Raw genomic sequence first — 19471 nt, forward strand, 5'->3', positions numbered from 1 at the left:
ATAGGATGTTGTGTAGTGAAATACATATGTGATCAAAGTGAGCTTTCGTCCATCCAACCCTTCGTGTGCTAATAAATAAAGAGGTTTTGCTTTGATCTTAGCCTACTAAAATTATTTTTGACATTTTTTTTTTGGTTCGCAAGGCTGCTTCTTCTTCTTCTTTTTTTAATGAGAATATTTACTTATTTAATAATGTAGTTGTGCTTGACCGAGTCAGAATCTCACCAACCAAATTAAAAAAAAAAAAAAAAGAATTCCCCATTTTTCTTTTTGTCATTAACCCACATTACATAAGCATAACCGTTTAAGTGGTGAAGATGTTTTGACAATTTTGATTCAATTTATCGCCACCTCATCAATCTGGAAAAGAATATGTAAATGGAAAAAAGCAAAATAACTACTTTACTTATTTAAGAGTGAAGTAAAACGTGTGATCAAAGTGAGCTTTCGTCCATCCAACCCTTCGTGTGCTAATAAATAAAGAGGTTTTGCTTTGATCTTAGCCTACTAAAATTATTTTTGACATTTTTTTTTTGGTTCGCAAGGCTGCTTCTTCTTCTTCTTTTTTTAATGAGAATATTTACTTATTTAATAATGTAGTTGTGCTTGACCGAGTCAGAATCTCACCAACCAAATTAAAAAAAAAAAAAAAGAATTCCCCATTTTTCTTTTTGTCATTAACCCACATTACATAAGCATAACCGTTTAAGTGGTGAAGATGTTTTGACAATTTTGATTCAATTTATCGCCACCTCATCAATCTGGAAAAGAATATGTAAATGGAAAAAAGCAAAATAACTACTTTACTTATTTAAGAGTGAAGTAAAACGTCTTTTTTTTTTTGAAGTATCAATTTTACTTAAAAAATCACTATATCATTTTTCCTGCTAACTCAAAAAGAATAATACACCTCCAGATCAAACTATATAATTTTTTCCCTTCAAAATCTTCTAATTTTAAAAATTTAATCAAATGTCGGAAAATTGAATTAGAGTCAAGATAATGAATACAGAATTAGATGGACCTAGAATTATTCTTTAGTGGGGGCGAGACGAAAAATTGACTAAAATAAATTGTGAAAAAAAACCAAAAAAATCTAAAAATTTAAATTTAACAAGGTCGAATTGAAGGTTTTCGAAAATTCAGTGGGGGCGGTTGATCCCACTCGTCCCTACGCTAATATACACATAATGACATGGTTTCATGGTGGCAATGGCTGAATGTGATGCCAAACAATTGGCTGAATTTTCATTATCATCAGCAGGTTTAGTGCTGATGATAATTTTATCTTCAATTTTAGTGATTGAATATATTTATGAGTATAGGTTAATAAGGCATTTCTAATTTTTAATATCTTTTTAATTACTCTATACCTATAAATAAAATAATGCATTCCTTGAAAACTTATAGAAACTTTATATATACTTTTTAGTTTTCAACGAAATATAATTCTAAAAATTAAAAATACTTCGATTATCGATTATATTAGCTTATGACCTAAAATGGAGTTGTTGTGCCTCTTTTTTTTTTTTTTTTTGAAAAATTCTGTAAATATTTTTCTGTATTTGTAACAAAACTCCCTAAAATATGTGTATATAAAATTATATATTCTGTAACCGGGTTAGTTGGACAATGGATTCGGACAGCAAAACAATAACTACTTCAGGGGCCTAATAGAACCCGTGGACTTTATTTATTAGCCCTCTTTATTACACGTGTCAACATCAAGTTGTTCTGGTAAATTGTCCATTTTTGGTTTTCCCGTAATTAATAGAAAATGAAGGGGTTTTGTATCAATTCCAAAAAGTGCGAATGAGAGAACCAGCAGGTGGGGCCCTAATAGCAAAAGTTTGTAGTCCAAGCAAATAACAAATTACCGTAAGAGTACAAATTTCTCAACTGCTTTATTTATTTTTAATTTATTTTCCCATTCTCGTATAATTCCTTTGGATCGAACATCTTGATAAATAGTAAAACTTCAAGAATTAGAAAGAAGTGCAATTCCGTTCCACCCAAAATGTTCAGAAAATTCGCTACAAATTACGAAATATTCATATATTAAACGACTGTAAAAATTTTGACACAACGCTTATTTAAAAAGTTACATTTGTCATGGAGCTCGAGAGAAGCACGGGAAGCTCCATTTGTAGATGCAAAATCACTTTTCTTTTCTTTTACTAATTGCACTAAAAGGGATAATGAAGAAATTATACATTTCTATTTCATTATTTAAGTGGCTAGTAATCATCGAATTTTTTAATTTTTATTTTTCAAGCATGAAACTTCCCGATTTTGTGGTTCCGTTGACTCAAATTTATATTGTCACACTATTTTTTTATATTATTAAAGAACAATTAAATTTTTTTAAATTTTATTTTAAAAGAAAAAAAACATGACTTGTTTTTAGGTAATCTTGAAATGATTCCACCAACTAATAAACTACATATATAAAATTATGAGTTGTAAGCTAAGCAAACACTCACTCTTTCATTAAACTTATATTATCGCTAAGGTCCTGTTTTGTACCAATTTTTTTCAAAATGCATTTTTCTTTCTTCTTTTTAACTATCCATTCTTTATTAAAATAATATTAAACGTAAATAAAAAATTTTTCCTTATTTTTCAACCACACATTTTCCATCAATTTACTATTCAAAAATGAATTTTTACATAAAAATGTCTCACAAACACTCTCTAATTGTGATTTGCTTAATCTTAAGCAATTGCCAAATAAATTAACAAAAGACAACATTTGGGTTCCGTTTGGAAGGGATTTTGAAAATTGATTTTTTGACCGTTAGAAGAAAAATGGGGTCCACTTGTAAAAGAAAAAGTCAAAAATTACGACTGAAATAATAAAATAACGGTCAAAAACTTGATTTTTTGGAGGTAAAATATCCTCCCAAACAGGCTGTTGATTTTTCAGAGTGGCAAAAGATTGTTTTTTTAAACCTCAAAGAATGCTAAAGTCTGCAGTGAAAGGCCAAATAATACATACATATACATATAGAAGGTGGGTTGGCGTGGGGTTTGAGTGGGCGGCCTGCCTTTCCCAAATTCGACCTTTAAACGTACAATACCGTCTTTCCTCTTCACTATGACATTTTTTCTTTCATATAGACACTCCTTTTCTTTATCTATATATCTACATTCAAACTGTTGCGATTGATCAAGTGTTTCATTTAATCTCAAAGCCAAGATTGTGATAATTAACATCCCATTTTCTAAAAATTCATGATCTGTGAGTACAATTTGTCTTCTTTGATACTTTTTGTGAACGCTTGCATTTTTCTCTCTCACACACAGTCGCACGGGTATAGCAGTTTTAGGGTTACTGTTTTTATTGGAATTATATCTGGACTAGCGTAAATTTTGCGGTATATTCGATTTTCATTTATTGGTAGACTAATCTTTGTTGTTTCCATGGATTGTGATATTACTTTTGAGTTATTTTTCTATTAATTAACTTGTGATTAATAGTATTATACATGGGTAAAAATGCTACCTTCTGGCAGTTGATTTTCTTCGACATCAATTTTCTGTTTTTACTGTCCATTTTTAGAAATATTTTAATGTGGATAAAAGCCGACACTTTATTGTATTTATTGTAGTTAGTTTATTGAAAAATTTCGCAGCTATATCATTTGAGGTTGAAAAGTTGCAGTAGATGTACTTGCTTTAATGTTAACCTTTAAGCATAATGAAGAAATATCAGTTATGTGTTCTGTAGGTGAATTAAATTATGACGAGAATTGGTCGGGATTTTAGTTATACAATGCAAAAAGATGCGGTTTCACCAGTATCGGCTGATGTGGTATTTGCCTCTAGTCGGTTTCCAAATTACAAAATTGTAGCTAACAATCAGATTGTGGAGGTCAAGGAGGATTCAAAAATATCTTCTATGAAAGAGGTGGTTGCGCGGGAGACTGCCCTGTTGCTGGAGCAGCAAAAACGTCTTTCTGTTCGTGATCTTGCCAGCAAATTTGAGAAAGGGTTGGCTGCCGCTGCTAAGTTGTCTGATGAGGTTTGGCCTTGTTTAATCTCATTTTTCACTTTTCATCTAGTCTTGTTATTATCCTTGTGACAAATTCTACGTGGAACTTTCCACTCGAGACATTTCTTTCCTTTTTTCCGGTCTCAAACATCAGAAAATAACGTATCTTTATTGAGTAAGATTAGCGCCATTGATGATTCTGAATGTCATTTATTTACGGGCAACAGGCAAGACTCAAAGAAGCTGCTTCATTGGAGAAACACGTGCTTCTGAAGAAGCTCAGAGATGCTCTTGAAGCGTTAAAAGGACGTGTAGCTGGTAAAAACAAAGATGATGTAGAGGAAGCTATCGCTATGGTTAGTTTGTGGTTTTGTTTTCTTATGTGAACTTTGATTGCTATACTAATTTACCTTTTCTACCTTTGTTCTTTTCAATATTGTCATACCAAATTAATGCAATGCTTGACCATCAAATTGACATGAGATGCAAATTATGAGGATGAACTATGGTCTAATCAAATTCCTCAACTATGAGCATTGAAGTCAGACTTACCTGGACTTTGAACACACTAATCAAGAAATGTGATGTCAAGGGGTAGAATTCTTTGGATTTGCTTTATTGAAACTAAGTAAACTGGTTTGAGACAGATACAATTATTTTTTCTACCCTAGAATGTAGAGAAGATACACTAAGGATGAATACTCTTGGGTTTCATTGTCTTACACATCTTTTTTTGAAAAACTAGTGAGATATGCTATTGGTGATTATATAGATGTTACCTTCCGCCATCTTTAGTTCTTTTTTCATTTTACTTAAGTAACAGTTACTATAATGAATCTCTAGGCGTCAATTTACTGTTATATGTTTCCCGTGAATTTTTCCACTTATCCCACTTGCCAGTATTTTCTTGTTTTCAGGTTGAAGCTTTAGCAGTTCAGTTGACTCAGAGGGAAGGAGAGCTTATTCAAGAAAAGGATGAAGTGAAAAAGCTTGCTACTTTTCTGAAGCAGGTAAAATACGGACATGTTATATGATGTGTGTCTTTCCCTTCTTTTAAGTTTTCTTGGTAGCCAAGTGTAATTTGAAATAAATTTTTATGTGCATGATCCAACACGTCCAATCTTCTTTGTGTCTATTCATCACACTATTAGTATACGGATTCAAGGACGTGTGACATGGTTCTAAGCTAGGTGAAAGGTGAAATGTGGATTGCATGTTTCAGATTGGACTAAGCTATGATGACACAGAAATAGACGTTTTATGATGTGATGAATTTCACATTTAATTACTATATACTGCAATCTTTATTTTTCCATTTTTTATTCAGAACATAATGACGCATGAATTTAATTCATGTTCACAGTTTTGGTTTTCATTTTGGGATACTTAAATATTTCTTGCTTTTAATAAAAACAGTTACGTATAGGGCCTAATGTTGTGAGAAAACATGTATAAGAAGGCTTATGGTACAGCTTGAATAAAGTCTTCTGAATCATTTTTATCTTTTAGGTTTAATAGGGGAATACACGTCCAACTTATTAATTTGCGAATATGTGATTCTATATGCACATGTATTGTCACATGCTGCCACACGTACATATTCAAGAATCATTTTGCATACACTTTTCCTTTCTTTCTTGTCTTTTGATAACTGTACGGTTTTGCAGGCTTCAGAAGATGCTAAAAAACTTGTTGATGAAGAAAGGGCTTTTGCACGGGCTGAAATTGAGAATGCTAGAGCTGCAGTTCAGAGAGTGGAAGAGGCTCTTCAGGAACATGAAAGAATGTCACGAGCTTTAGGGAAACAGGTTCGCTTAAATTCCTTTGTTTGTATTCATGTTCAAGAATATTTTAATATGGTCATGTTGCTTCTGTTACCCATCTGGTTTTTCGTAACAGTGTCATACGCTCTGTGGGCATCCAAGTCAAAGAAGTTAATAGCAAAATTCTTGTATCGGCCCATAGATCTCTGGGTGCATATTAATTCTGAACTTTAAAATTGTATTTGAGATAATTATGTATTTTTAAAATTATTGCATAATTTTTCTGCAGCCCATTGATCTCTAAGCGCATACTAACTTTGAATATGTATTTGATGTATTTACATTTTTTTGTCAATTTATTGCTTATAAAATAACAAGAACATATGATCTGATACATGTTTACGCTTGGAAGATGCCTTATCATGTTAACAATCACATTGCGCTAATGTAATTTTTTTGTTTTGATGATTAGGATCTTGAAGAATTAATGAAAGATGTGCATGAGGCTAGACGGATCAGAATGCTGCATCGACCTAGTAAGGTATTTATATCTGTATCTTGAAATGCTACAATATTCTTGTTTGGGCTTATTCGCTGCAGACAGATATGCGCACGATTGATTCTCTTAAATGACCTCTTGCAAATTTCTGATGGCTTGTGCTTACTCTCCCTACTTCAATAGAATTATATTATCATCTAAAAGATGTCTTATATTTTTCCAGTAACATGAATCCCAAAGTATTTTAGCTTTATTTACCTAATCCGTTGTCTTTCAGGCATTCGTTTTATTATTAGTATTTCTTCCAGTTATATCCCATAAAACCAATCTTCCCTCTTACACATACTGGAGAATATGATGAAAGAAATGCTTATATTTGCAGGTCATGGACATGGAACACGAGCTTCAAGCATTAAGGATTCAACTTGCCGAGAAGTCTAAGCATTACCTAAAGCTTCAGAAAGAGGTTTCTATCTTATTTTAAATTTTTAACATCTATTTAATATTTCACATTTTGTTTCTCAATGATTTGTTGTGGCCTGTCTCCCTTGTTGATTTTATGAATGGTCTTTTATGACTAATTTGCGTCACAATCACATATTAGTTAAATTTTGAGAGGCAGAAAGAAATTTGAGTCATATCTTTTGTCATAGGTGTTATGACGTGTTATTCTTATGCACGTGTTTACTATTTTGTCATATATTTATTGTTCCTTGCTATGCAATATTGACTCATGAAGTAATGATGTCCATCTAAGAACTGTGTCTAGATTTTATATAGTACATAATAAGAAAGTTATAGATTAGCATGAAATTGAAATTGCTGCAATTGTGGTATGCAAAACCATGATATGATCTACATTAAAGCTGTAACTGCAGAAGGTTTGTTGCTGCATCATTGTAAGTTGAGCTGGAATATAGGATTTGAAAGAACTGAAAAAGCAATACCCTTGTTGTTAAAAGATTTGAAACCAGAAAGTCGATATAGCAAGCGACTACTTGACTGCACAAAAAAAGTGATTGTTATGTTAATAATAATAGAAGTACTTTGTTTTTTATTTTCTATTATTCTAGATCCTGGAATGTTCATTGTATTGTTCATTTCAATTTTTTTGCCAAAAACAAATTCTTCTAAATAGTAGGTTCAATAAGGAACAGAAAACTGTAGGGTATAAAGGAATGTGAGACCAAAAAGAAAAAGAAAAAAAGGACTAAGCGATGCATGAGATAAATTAAAACTATGAAGATTTTGCCACAATATCTATTTTCTGAGATATTTTCCAACTAAACATATGCTTGGGAGAGTTTTTTTCAAGTGAAAAATGATGATTTTTTATTTTTTGGAGGAAGTATAGTTAAAAAGTAGGAAAAAGTCACGAGTCCCATAGAATGTGTGGTTGAAAATGATTTTGGGGAAAATCTCTCCCAAACAAACCACTAGTGTATTTTGGCATCTGACATTATCATTATGAGGGATGAATGAAATAATATGCGGTGTGAAGGAAATCGAATTTTTCTTTTTTACACCTTAAGAAAGTCAATAAATTATGTGCATGTTTGGCTAAGTTCAAAAAAAGGTAAAAGTTACTTTCAAGTAAACTTTTAATTCCAAATATGCTCAGATAGGTTATTCTTTTTCTTATTTTTAAATAAAAAGAGTTATTATGAAAGTAACTCTTACCTTGATGTTGAAATATGTTTCTTATTACCAACTTTGAACAATTAGAAGAATATTTATTTTAAACTTACTTATTTTCTTAATATGTGAACTTTGTGATCTTAAGCCAAACATGCTCTACTTGTGAGGTGAGATAGACCTGCAAAAGCCCTTGGCTGGGATAAGATGTTCCCTGAAGAACAGAATATTTGAGTTATGTTGATTACTTGAATTAGTCGAATTTTTTGCTATTTACTGATTCATTGTCTGCATAGTATTAGTAGGTGTATAACTTATTTCTTCTCAAAAATTTTAATTGAGTATTATTATCTAAAAATACTCGGTAGGATCGATTTTGTGCAGTGAATTTGAATATACATCAGTTCGAATCTCTAACACGTTCATTCTCAAAAAACATTTTCAGCTGGCAATGAGCAAGAAGGGCGAGGAAAATATGCCCTACTTATATGAAATAGATGGTAACGAGGCATTGGGTTCATATTTGGTGATATATCGTTGTTCTGATGGAGCTCCAGAAATTTCAGAATGTGTTATTCAATGGTACCGTTCAACCTCTGAAGCTGGCAAAAAGGAGCTTATATCAGGTAAAATATGTTATCATTTTTGCTGTTTCTGTTGTAATTGCCTTTTATTTTGTTGTCCGTTCCTTCATGAACATTCGTGTTTCAGTAGCTATGAACATTATTTTGTAGTAGTAACATTTTTGTTTTAACACTAAATGCTTTTTACTGTGGCAGGGGCCACAAAATCTGTTTATGCTCCAGAGCCTTTCGATGTTGGCCGATTTCTAGAAGCTGTTATTATGACGGATGGTCAAACAATAACAGTGAGAACCACTGCTCCAATTGATCCAGGTCGACTGACTTAAATTTCCTTAAAATTACAAAATTATTGCTTGCACACACTACTGATTCCATTTTCCGAACAGCGGCTGGATTAGGGAACTATGTAGAAGCATTGGTGCGAAGGCATGACACTGAATTCAATGTAAATATTCTTTTGTACCGAAAATATCTTGTCTGTGGACATATGTTCATATATGGCATGTTTGGTGCGGTAGATGGATTGTACTAGACATATGAAGCCCTTGTTTGGTCTCCATTATTTTCAAAATACACTTTTTCTATTTTATTTTCAATCACACATTATTTAATAAAATAATATTACATGCAAACCTAAAACTTTTACTTATTTTTTAACCACATATTCTTCATCAAAATATTATTCCAAAATGCATTTTTGGCGAAAAATGGGGCTCAAACAGGCTCTAAAAAAGAATAGTAAATCTTATCCATTCAGGGATCCCATCAATTCCGAAAATGTAACAAACATGTCTGTATTGTACCATGAAGTAATTAGCTATTCAAGATATAATAATGACATTGAAATCCTATGTTGCCGCAAATAATTAGTTACCTTTTATTCTCTACATTAGATATACATCCTGTTTTATGCATGGGTGCACGATAACTGATTTCGTCTTTTTCCTTGTTTTTATATGGAATTATAAATGCTTTTCAGGTAGTTATTATCCAGATTAACGGGGTAGATAATCAGTCGCAGTCTATCCATGTACTGCATGTCGGGAAGATGCGAATGAAACTTTGCAAAGGAAAGACAACAGTGGCAAAAGAATACTATTCCAATTCAATGCAGGTATCAAATTCTTCTCAATAAACTTTATAGTGTACTATATGGGGCCTTGCTGACTCTGTTTAGGGTCATTTCAAATGTTAAGCCACAGAGATTCATACCCTTTCTTCCTTATTTTTATTTCGAAGTTGGTCATGATGTTTCTCTTTATTTACTGTCACTACTAAATTTTGTTGGAAATTAATATCAAGTTGTGAAAGTGAATCTTGAAGAAGATTCATGAACATGTATACATGCTACATAAAAATACAGGATTCATATGGAATTCTCACACAAAAAGTATAAATAGGAGTCTTAGTTTTATATCCAGAAGACGAGAAATGTTTTATGAAGGAGTGAATCGAATTGTAAGAGAAATATAACAAGAAGTTGAGAATTTTTTTCTTACTTATGCTTGAAATGTTGTTTATGCTGAAGGTGCTGCATTCAGCATTCTTATAGTCTGGACATTTGTTCCTCGTTCGGCTTCCCTTTTTACCTTTAAACAAGACTAGAGCAACCAATTATAATATTGTTTTTCCACCCTCAGCTTTGTGGAGTTCGAGGTGGTGGGAACGCGGCAGCTCAGGCAGTATATTGGCAAGCAAAAGTCGGGCATTCCTTCGTCTTAGCATTTGAATCAGAGAGAGAAAGAAATGCAGCTATTATGCTGGCAAGAAGATTTGCATTCGACTGTAATGTAAGTGTCGCAATCTTTGTTGCTTTTGTTCTTCGCTTATAATCTGTGTTCCAGTAATGAAAAATAAATGGAAACTAAAATAATCACTAATTTTTCCAGATTATGCTTGCCGGGCCAGACGATAGAGCTGCAACAGGAACTTAATACACCAACCTAATTTTACCCCAAAAAAATGTAATTATATCGATGTCGTTGTGTATGTGGTTTCTGTTGGTTTTTAGTCGGCAGTATGTGTCAAATTTGCTTGATTGTTCCATCGACTCACTTATTTTCTTCCCTTTAGCGTCATTTACTAGGCATTTTTTCAGTGGCCTTGATCTGATTTCCTTTTTTTTTTTTTCCCACCTGATTGTAATGCTAATCTTGGAAGAGATGATCTTGAATTTGTGTAATGTTGCAGACCAGATAGTAGAAAAGGAAGTTTGCGCTTTGCTCGAATCTTTCTCAAACGCCTGGAAATAGTTTAGGCATTGGATGTTTATGTGCTTTGAATTGTAGTAGCATGTTTGGTATACTGGACCGACGAGCTTGGAAATGATTGAGAAAAAGTATAATAGAATAATTATCTACTCCAATCTTGTCGAATGCTTACTTCAAGGGCTTCGAAGTAAAAACTCTAAAGTTTGAAAGTGAAGCTAGAAGTACATAGTTAGATGTGTATTTTACTTTTATTACATATTTGGTACGTCGAATTTTGCAATTATTATGTAGATAACTTATTGTAGAAGTGTAGTAGGCATGCATGAGTATAAAGTTGATATCATTGACACTAGAATCAATTGTGTAAATGATTGATGTTCCCAAAAAGGGGGCTTAGCATTAGGGTTTGACAAATTTTTTACTTTTTGTTGTAGTATTATTTTTTGGGGAAATTATCTAAACTCGGTTTTTTTAAGCCCATAAAATACTTCTAGAAAGTTAATTCAAATATATTCGGAAGTAGTTTTTTTTTTTTTTTAGAAGTAACTTTTATCTTTCTAAAATTGCAACTCTTAATAGGATAAAACCTCCTGTCCCGACTTGGGGACATGGTTGAAAAGAGGGGTGCCATGTAGGGTTGTGGCGCCCCCCTATTGGAGGGGTGCTTGTCAGGGACAGGCGCCCCTCCAATAGACATGGCGCCCCCTGTTTTTAATCTTGTCCTCAAGCCGGGACAGGGAGCATCTCTCCTCTTAATATGCCAATGTTTGAGCCCCATTATTTGGAGAAGGTGAATTTTACAATAGTGATGTGTAATTAAAAAAAAAAGTAGGTAAATTTTTCAGGTTTAGATGTAAAATTATTTTATAAAAAAATGTGTAATTAAAAATAAATTTTGAGAGCCATGAAGCTCAAACATATATATAAATAGTACAGGATTGCCTCCCGAGGTACATCCGAGTTGGTGGAACAATTGCATTGGTGGGTTCACAAACCTAGCGTGGAGAGTTCGATTCTTGAAAGGCAACATCTTGGAAAGGGGATTTATCTCGAAGGCAAGGTGCTGGAAGGCAGTGATGAGAGCTCTTTTAGGGGAAGGAGTATAAGCCATGCAGGAACCTGAGAGTCAATAAGGGCACAACCCGCGATTAACTTCCTCAAGCTAATGAGGGGTCGGAGGCTTGAAGTTCAGGATTTAGTCTGGTGAAGTTGGGAGACCTGAGTATCAAAAAAAATAAAAAATAAAAAAAATAAAAATAAAAATAGTACAAGATTAGGGTTGTTGTACACCATGCGGCACGCATGTCCCAAATAAGACATCGAACAAAACAGTGGCTTATATAAGTCAAATCAACTTTATAGAAGCAAAGATTGACAAGTTAATAACGTGGGGTTTTATATATTATGATGGTAATTATGAAGCGAGTCCAAGACTTTTCTAAAGTTCTTTAAAATGACCCATACACATTCTGATTTTTTGGTGCGTATTCCTTTAAATTGAAGACTTCTTGAAGAAAAAAACAGGGAAAAGAGTATTTTTCTTTCAAGAAATTATTTTTATTCCATGATATATATATAGACGTCTTTAAGACGTAATTTTAAGTTGTACTTTATTGAATATTTCATTCTATCAGGGTCAAGAAAGGAGGTTGAAATCAAGAATTCTATTTTTGCTTTTGGTGAATAGTACGGATTTCGTGCATGGTTGAATTCAGAGAACGAACAATTAATTCAATTATGTTACTCGTACATTTTATTTGACACCAAATTTGACATTGTGTCATATATCTTAGCATTTTTTAAAAACTACACACTTTTCCGTCAACAACGTTTTGAATTTTCAAAGCATGTCAAACTTCATGTACCATTGTACAAGAAGCTCTATTCTAAGAAATTTTACACGTAACTTATTTTTGAAATCGAGACTATATATAATATAAAATTAGGATATTTTAAATAACAGTTAAGCTACTCAAACATGGATAGTTGATAAAATTTAAAAATAGGTACTACGTGTTAGAACCTGCTTGGTTCTTTTTTTTCTTTTTCTTTTTTGATCTGTCCAATGAATATTTGACACGTGTCTCCCATTTTTAAATTAGGTCAAATACGCTGTTTGATCCTCTCAATAATGAATTCAACTACATGATGTCAGATATTATATCTAAATTAACAAACCATACTTGTCTTTAAAAATTACTTTTATGTTTTTGCTTATACAATGAGTTCCTCATTGGGCTCCATTTTATTGAGAATTTGAAGAAAAATATATTTTAGAATAGTGATTTTTTAAAGAATTTGTGGTTCAAAAATTAGAATATTTTTTTTCTTTTTTTGAATTTACTTGTAATATTATTTTATGGAAAAATGTGTGATTGAAAATGAGTTTGAAAAAAAAAATGTATTTTGAAAAAAATGAATCCCAAACAATCAGGGACTAAAATTTTTGGCAATTTGACCTAATCTTTATCTCTAATAGGAAAAGGATAGTTATGCTAATTAATATTTTTGGAGTTCAATTGCTAAATTTCAACAAAATAGAAATAGTAGGTGATAAAGTTATTTGACTTTTGAGAAGTAGAATTTGATTTAGATATGGAAACGAGATGGGGGCGGCCTTCTTCATCTCCTACCTCGTAATTCATCTTTCGTCCGTTTATCTATTTATTAATTTTTGTATTTGTATAACTACATATATTTCTTATGATTTAATCCTTGTTTGACATCCATTTTATAATTTTTTAAAATTATTTTCAATTATATTCTCTCAATTAAATAATTTTATACATGATTATAAATTTTCCATTTTTCAATTATATATATTTTCAAAAAAAAAAATCACTTTTCACAAAATATATTCTCAAAAAATCTATCAAATAGACACTTAGTCGAACAACAATATTAAGTAGGTTTAAATAAAAATCAAAGTTTTAGTAAAATTTTCATAAAAGTTGATGAAAATTATGGATCTCATGAGATGTATGATTGAAATTAAATATTAATTTATATTTTAATCTAACTTTTTTACTGTATCAAGAGTGTAAAGATCATAAATATCAAGGTTTTTAAAGTTCGAAATAAAAATTAGATTTTTAGTAGATTTTTTAATAAAAAATTTAAGAAAATTATGATCGAAAGGTCATGAATCCCATAAAATATGTGGTTAAATTTTTTTATTAATTATTAATTTATATTTTAATCAAACTTTTTAATTGAATCATGACTAAAGTTGTATAAAGATCATAATAAATCAATGTTTTAAAAGTTTGGAAATGTCAAATACCCTTTCAGGAAAAGAATGATTATTTTCCATTTTTTAGATTGACGGATGGAATGAGTTTTCTTCCACGCAACAAAAGTTAAAAATGTAGTAGCTTCAATTTGAAGATGAATAATACATTAAATTCAATAATTAAGTATTTTCTAGCAAAGGGTTGATGTGTCATTCACTAAGGACTACCTCAATTATAGATCATTCTAATAGGGATTTTGACTTGACTATAAATTGCTTAAAATTCCATTATTACATCAACAATATCTAGGAAATTAAATTGAAGTTGATCATGTATTGTTCAAAATTGTAGTGAAAACGAGAAATATTAGCGTAAAAAGCTACGTGATAAGAAGTGGATCGAATTATTCAAAATTTAGTAAGTTTATAAGTGAAAAATCGAGTTAAGAAGTTTTTTTCGATTTGAATTTCTCCGTTAGTTGCGGAAGCGGATGCTCTAGTTTTAAAAGGTTGAGGACATGGATGACATATTTAGCCCTATTTGATTTCATTCTTTTAAAACTTTTTTTTTATATACATAATTATTTTCAATCACACATTTACACGATAAAATATTCTTCGCATAATCTCGATGCTTTTTTCATACTTTTTAATCACACATTCTTTTAAAACACCATCCAAAACTCCTTTTTTCTTTTCTTTTTAAAGAATGGTCACCAAATAGACGCTTAAGAAAGTTTGAGCATAGACGGTGAAATTTATACTTCCCTTGTCTGGAGGATATTAAAAATAAATTTTTATCAGATTTTGATAAAAGCTGATGAAATGTGTAGATGAAAAGTTGATAGATCTATAAAATATGTTGTTAAAATTAATTATTGATTTTGATTTTGACAAAAATTTAGATTTTAATTTCCATAATTGCGTAGGAAGGGATATTTTCTGTCATTGTCCTTGGACTAGTCTGCCTTCTTGAAAAAAAAAATAAAAAATGGATTTCTCCAAGCAGATTGCAGTCAAACAATGCCATCATAATTTTTTTATTCAGAAGCAGATTGGGACCATAAAAATGTCAAACAATTATATGAAATGAGGGCGGTTCTCTGTCATTATTTTCAATGAAGATTTTCTTAATCCTTGACTGAAGACCCTAAAATGGATGATTGCATCTCTTTTATCCACTCTTTTAAACCACCTAAAAATGCTTATTACTTGTTGAATTTGCATTCCTATATTTTCTTCCTCTTCACGGCCCACCATTTATTTTCGCCAACAGTTAAGCGAGTATTTGTTGAGGTATTTTTAATATGGGGATTTGTTTGGGGAAATCTTCCAAGCTTGCTCATGCTTCTTCTGAACAATTATCTGGTATGATTCCAAAACCAAGTTTCTGTTTATTAATTTAGTTTCTGATTTATGTAGTTAACGCTGATTATATTAGGAACGAGGCTTAGTTACTCGTGTGTACTAAAATGTCAAAGAATAAAGTTGAAGTGCATCAGTATTAGGACTTTTGCTTTCTCTTCTTATTGAATGTAAATTTAAGGATTTATTTTGTGTAATGAATTTCATAGGATTCAGTGTTACTATGTAATTCAAACGACACAGATTTGATGGGTTCTTGGGATAAGTTTTAGTTTGTGCATTTTGTCCATTACAGATGTTTTAGAAGAAAGGAAAACTTTGTCAATTGAAGCAAATAATCTGCCCTCATAATTGAGTTTCGTGTGGATAAATTTTTTGAAGGGGCATTTACTACTACTGTTAAAATTCTTGGCTTCCGAAAATTTGACTTCATGATAATTGGAAACATATGCTAATTTGCAAAACATTGGTGGAATGTTTAGTAAGTTGGATTGGATAATACGAGAAAGTATTAAAATGAAAAATAAGTTAAATTAATCTTGAGTATTGTAATGTCAAGTCCTGTACGGTACTATTTGCAAATAAGTTCTGAATGTTTACAACTTTTGATGTGTGAATTTCAAAGGAAAATCTGGTATTGACTTAACGTCGATTTCTTTTTTCAGATGGTAAAGCTGCACCTCCTAACACAGAACAGTGTTCAAATCCTTTAAACCAGCCAACATTTTCAGGGTCCTTGTGCAAAGCTCTTATAGCATCAAAAGGTGTCTCCAGCAACTTGAAATCCTTTATGTTCAACGATCTCAGGAATGCCACGAGGAACTTCCGAAGTGATAGTCTTCTAGGGGAGGGAGGCTTTGGATTTGTCTTTAAAGGATGGTTAGACGAGCACACATTGGCTCCGACCAAACCAGGAACCGGGATGGTAGTCGCTGTCAAAAAACTTAAGGCCGAAAGTTTTCAAGGCCACCGGGAATGGCTAGTAAGCAAATTATTAACTTTTCTTGCTGTATTGAGAGCATGTTTGGCTTTGCTTAAAAGTGAAAAAGTAAGTTAAGAATTACTTTCTAGAAAAATAAGTTTTGTTTGGAAAAGAAATAACCTTGTAAATCACGTTTGACAAAATAAGTAACTCAAAGTAAGTTTAACTTACTTCTAGACTTGGCAAATCACAGCCAAACATGATTAGAATACTTGCCTAGTATTCCGAGTTGACTTTGTTTTATCTGTTGCAATCGACAGACCGAAGTAAACTACTTAGGTCTTCTGCATCATGAAAATCTTGTGAAGTTAATTGGGTACTGCTCAGAATCTGAGAGTCGGCTTCTAGTCTACGAGTACATGACTAAAGGAAGCTTGGAAAATCATCTGTTTAGAAGTAAGTGAATTTTCTTCTATGGATTATTCCTTTCCATTTATATAACTACCCGTTGTTTGTTATTTTCGTTGTCAATTTATGACGTGTTTGGATCCATCTACTTGGCCATGACCAACACTTTGGATTCCCATGAATGCATGTTGCTACGTAATCTTAATCACGCATTTTTTAGGAGATGAGTTAATACAAAATCCGGAGAAATATTTTGTGAGTAATGGGTACGACATTTTGTGCAGAAGGCGGGCAACTTATGGCTTGGCCTACAAGGATGCATATTGCAGTTGATGTTGCGAGAGGATTATCCTTCTTGCATAGTTTGGACGCCAATGTAATCTATCGCGACCTGAAGGCATCCAATATACTACTAGATTCGGTATGATAAAACATTGGAACTTCAAATTGTTAGCCGATAATATCCACTTTGGTGTTATATATTTGATCTTATTTTTGCAGGACTTCAATGCAAAACTTTCAGACTTTGGCCTTGCAAGGGAGGGTCCTAGTGGAGATAGAACTCATGTTTCAACCAGAGTAGTGGGTACTAGGGGTTACGCTGCACCGGAATATGTTGCAACAGGTTACTTTTTCACTTAATTTCTCATTTTGGTACTTTTTTTCGCATACTGCTTAGTCTTATATTTTGCTTAACTAAAACGTTCAAACAGGCCACTTGACTCCAAAGAACGACGTGTACACGTTCGGAGTCGTTTTATTAGAGCTATTATCTGGTAAACGTGCAGCAGGCGATGAGAATGTGGGAGGTGCCGATGAAACCTTGGTGGACTGGGCAAAACCATTCCTAAACGATAGTAGGAAAGTCTTGAGAATTATGGACTCAAGGTTAGGAGGTCAGTACTCTAAAAAGGAGGCACAAGCTACAGCTGCCCTTGCATTACAGTGTCTCCACACAGATCCTAAACATAGGCCAGCCATGTCTGAGGTCCTGGAAAAGTTGGAACAACTTCAAACAATAAAAGATGGCCCCAGAAGTTCACCCCAAACCCATGCTAAAACTAATGTGTTTGAAAAGTCGAGCCCTCACAAAACAGTACGATATGTTGGTCGAACAAGATAAGCCTAACACGTACACAGATTAGACGCGCTCAGCTTGAAATTTATGCAAGATCAGCCTGTAGTGTAATCAGTATAAAGGACTGCGATATGTTAAAGGACTGCGATATGTGTTACTTGTCTGCTATGCAGTGTGTGAATATGTGAAGAAGAATGGATTGTCGCTGCCCGACATAAATATCATACTTGTCTACTATGCAGTGTGTGAATATGTGAAGAAGAATGGATTGTGGCTGCCCTACATAAATATCGATATATTCTGTTGAATTATAGAGGATTTCGAGCAATTTTGTTATGCTCAAACTAAGAATTCGTAAGCGTTGTATACTTGGGCATCTCTGCATTTTCTTCTGATGGAATCAGTTAAATCTGGTCTGTAAAAGAGAAATTTGATGCCTTAATTTTGGTTGTAGCATCACATACCATTAGTTCGACTCTACAGCGTGTATATTTGTGGATTCTTACATAATGTTAAGGAACTCTACGGTGTGTATATTTGGGGATTCTTACATAATGTTAAGGGATAATTAAATGATCTGCACAATCGTTATTACTATTTTTGCTTCGTTTTTTATACTTATAAGTAAATTATCTACTCAAATCAGTCTTGGTAATTCATTTCTCTAGTAGGAAACGGTATTTTCACCACGTGCTCACTAAGCCCTTATTTCATCTCCATTATTTTCAAAATACATATTTCGTTTTTTTCTTTTTAACCATACATTCTTCAATAAAATAATATTATACGCAAACAAAATTTTTTTCCTTATCTTTTAATCACGCATTCTCCATCAATTTACTATTCTAAAATGCATTCTCATTGAAAAATGGGGCTCAAACAGGTGTTAAATAAGCTTTCCATAAAAAGATAAAAAAATGGTACGCTCTATTGGAAGGCCCAAGAAAATTTGAAGGGGGTCAAAAGATTTTTGTCCTTGTTTATTTAGGTCCCGTTGGGTACACATTAATGTAAAAATCAAAATAAAAAATATAGCTGTTATGATCTCACATAAGAAATAGAAAGTTAAATATGGTGATTTGATATGATGGGTAACAGTCATATTTTTTTATTTTAATAGGCAAAAAATGAAAAACAAATGGGGGCTTAGTGGTGTGAAATAGATTGTCTTGGATTGGTTTTAGGTAAGCACAACTACAACAGGCGTTATGCCCTTATTAAAACTTGATGTTCATATTAAAAGATCAACTTTATTAAGATAAATAGTTCGAACATTTTAATTTCTTATGATTATCACGTGATTCTCGTGAGAAAGGATCTTAGAAATTTCAAAGCTAATCAAAAGATTTTTATTCTTGTTCACTTAGTGGTGTTAAATGGATCATCTCGGTAAGATCCGATCTGCCCATGCACGAGCCTAGCAAAGGTATAATAGGCATGATGTGCTTATTAAGACTTACATAAATTATCGATTTGAGGTTTAATCTGAAAAAGTCAACTTTGTCTTGAAGTAGTCCAACAGTCCAAGCCTTTACATATTGATTTTTGTTTCGATAATTAATTGATGTGAAATTTATCCCTTAACATATCATCGCAAAATGATAAAAGAACACTAATTTTGATACATGCGTGCTCATGTGAATATTAGTTAGATCAAATCCGTTGTCGAAGTTTAATGAATTTTGATACTATATTAAAAATAGGATTACATTTTAAAAGATCGTACTTGTTAAGTAAAGTAGTCCAAATCTGTTTAACCCATGTGACTCAAGGCTGTTTGA

At 32.3% G+C, this 19471-nt stretch overlaps 2 protein-coding genes across 5 annotated transcripts; both read left to right on the forward strand.

Annotated features, from left to right (window-relative positions):
- The first annotated feature begins 2986 nt into the window (after window positions 1-2986).
- On the forward strand, window positions 2987-10703 carry LOC111411919 (stomatal closure-related actin-binding protein 1-like). Of its 3 annotated transcripts, none has more exons than XM_023042588.1 (13): window positions 2987-3071; window positions 3731-4024; window positions 4222-4350; window positions 4912-5004; window positions 5662-5802; window positions 6230-6298; window positions 6639-6722; window positions 8337-8517; window positions 8671-8787; window positions 8862-8920; window positions 9455-9589; window positions 10116-10265; window positions 10365-10703. In XM_023042588.1, the coding sequence occupies exons 2-13, from the start codon at window positions 3743-3745 to the stop codon at window positions 10407-10409; spliced, it is 1485 nt and encodes a 494-aa protein (XP_022898356.1). In that variant the 5' UTR covers window positions 2987-3071; window positions 3731-3742; the 3' UTR covers window positions 10410-10703. The 3 variants fall into 3 exon arrangements, with proteins under 3 accessions (XP_022898356.1, XP_022898354.1, XP_022898355.1); XM_023042586.1 differs by having other exon boundaries at window positions 3010-3241; XM_023042587.1 differs by lacking the exon at window positions 2987-3071 and adding an exon at window positions 3084-3241 and having other exon boundaries at window positions 3716-4024.
- A 4267-nt stretch (window positions 10704-14970) lies between these two features.
- Window positions 14971-18268, forward strand: LOC111411920 (probable serine/threonine-protein kinase PBL3). Of its 2 annotated transcripts, none has more exons than XM_023042591.1 (6): window positions 14971-15285; window positions 15948-16264; window positions 16525-16660; window positions 16900-17033; window positions 17114-17237; window positions 17326-18268. In XM_023042591.1, exons 1-6 carry the CDS (start codon window positions 15225-15227, stop codon window positions 17733-17735), a joined length of 1182 nt encoding a protein of 393 aa, XP_022898359.1. In that variant the 5' UTR covers window positions 14971-15224; the 3' UTR covers window positions 17736-18268. The 2 variants fall into 2 exon arrangements, with proteins under 2 accessions (XP_022898359.1, XP_022898358.1); XM_023042590.1 differs by having other exon boundaries at window positions 14974-15285; window positions 16897-17033.
- Window positions 18269-19471: the final 1203 nt, after the last annotated feature.

The sequence above is a fragment of the Olea europaea genome, chromosome 16, assembly GCF_002742605.1.
Source record: "Olea europaea var. sylvestris chromosome 16, O_europaea_v1, whole genome shotgun sequence".
In the NCBI taxonomy this organism is placed as follows: Eukaryota; Viridiplantae; Streptophyta; class Magnoliopsida; order Lamiales; family Oleaceae; genus Olea; species Olea europaea.

Bases quoted from the DNA above. Each gene is read 5' to 3' on its own strand.
- LOC111411919 (XM_023042588.1), top strand. From the start codon at position 3,743: ATGACGAGAATTGGTCGGGATTTTAGTTATACAATGCAAAAAGATGCG. The intron at 4,025-4,221 runs GTTTGGCCTTGT...TACGGGCAACAG, and splicing joins CTGCTAAGTTGTCTGATGAG to GCAAGACTCAAAGAAGCTGC. The intron at 8,788-8,861 runs GTCGACTGACTT...TTTTCCGAACAG, and splicing joins CACTGCTCCAATTGATCCAG to CGGCTGGATTAGGGAACTAT.
- LOC111411920 (XM_023042590.1), top strand. From the start codon at position 15,225: ATGGGGATTTGTTTGGGGAAATCTTCCAAGCTTGCTCATGCTTCTTCT. The intron at 15,286-15,947 runs GTATGATTCCAA...TTCTTTTTTCAG, and splicing joins TTCTTCTGAACAATTATCTG to ATGGTAAAGCTGCACCTCCT. The intron at 16,265-16,524 runs GTAAGCAAATTA...TGCAATCGACAG, and splicing joins AAGGCCACCGGGAATGGCTA to ACCGAAGTAAACTACTTAGG.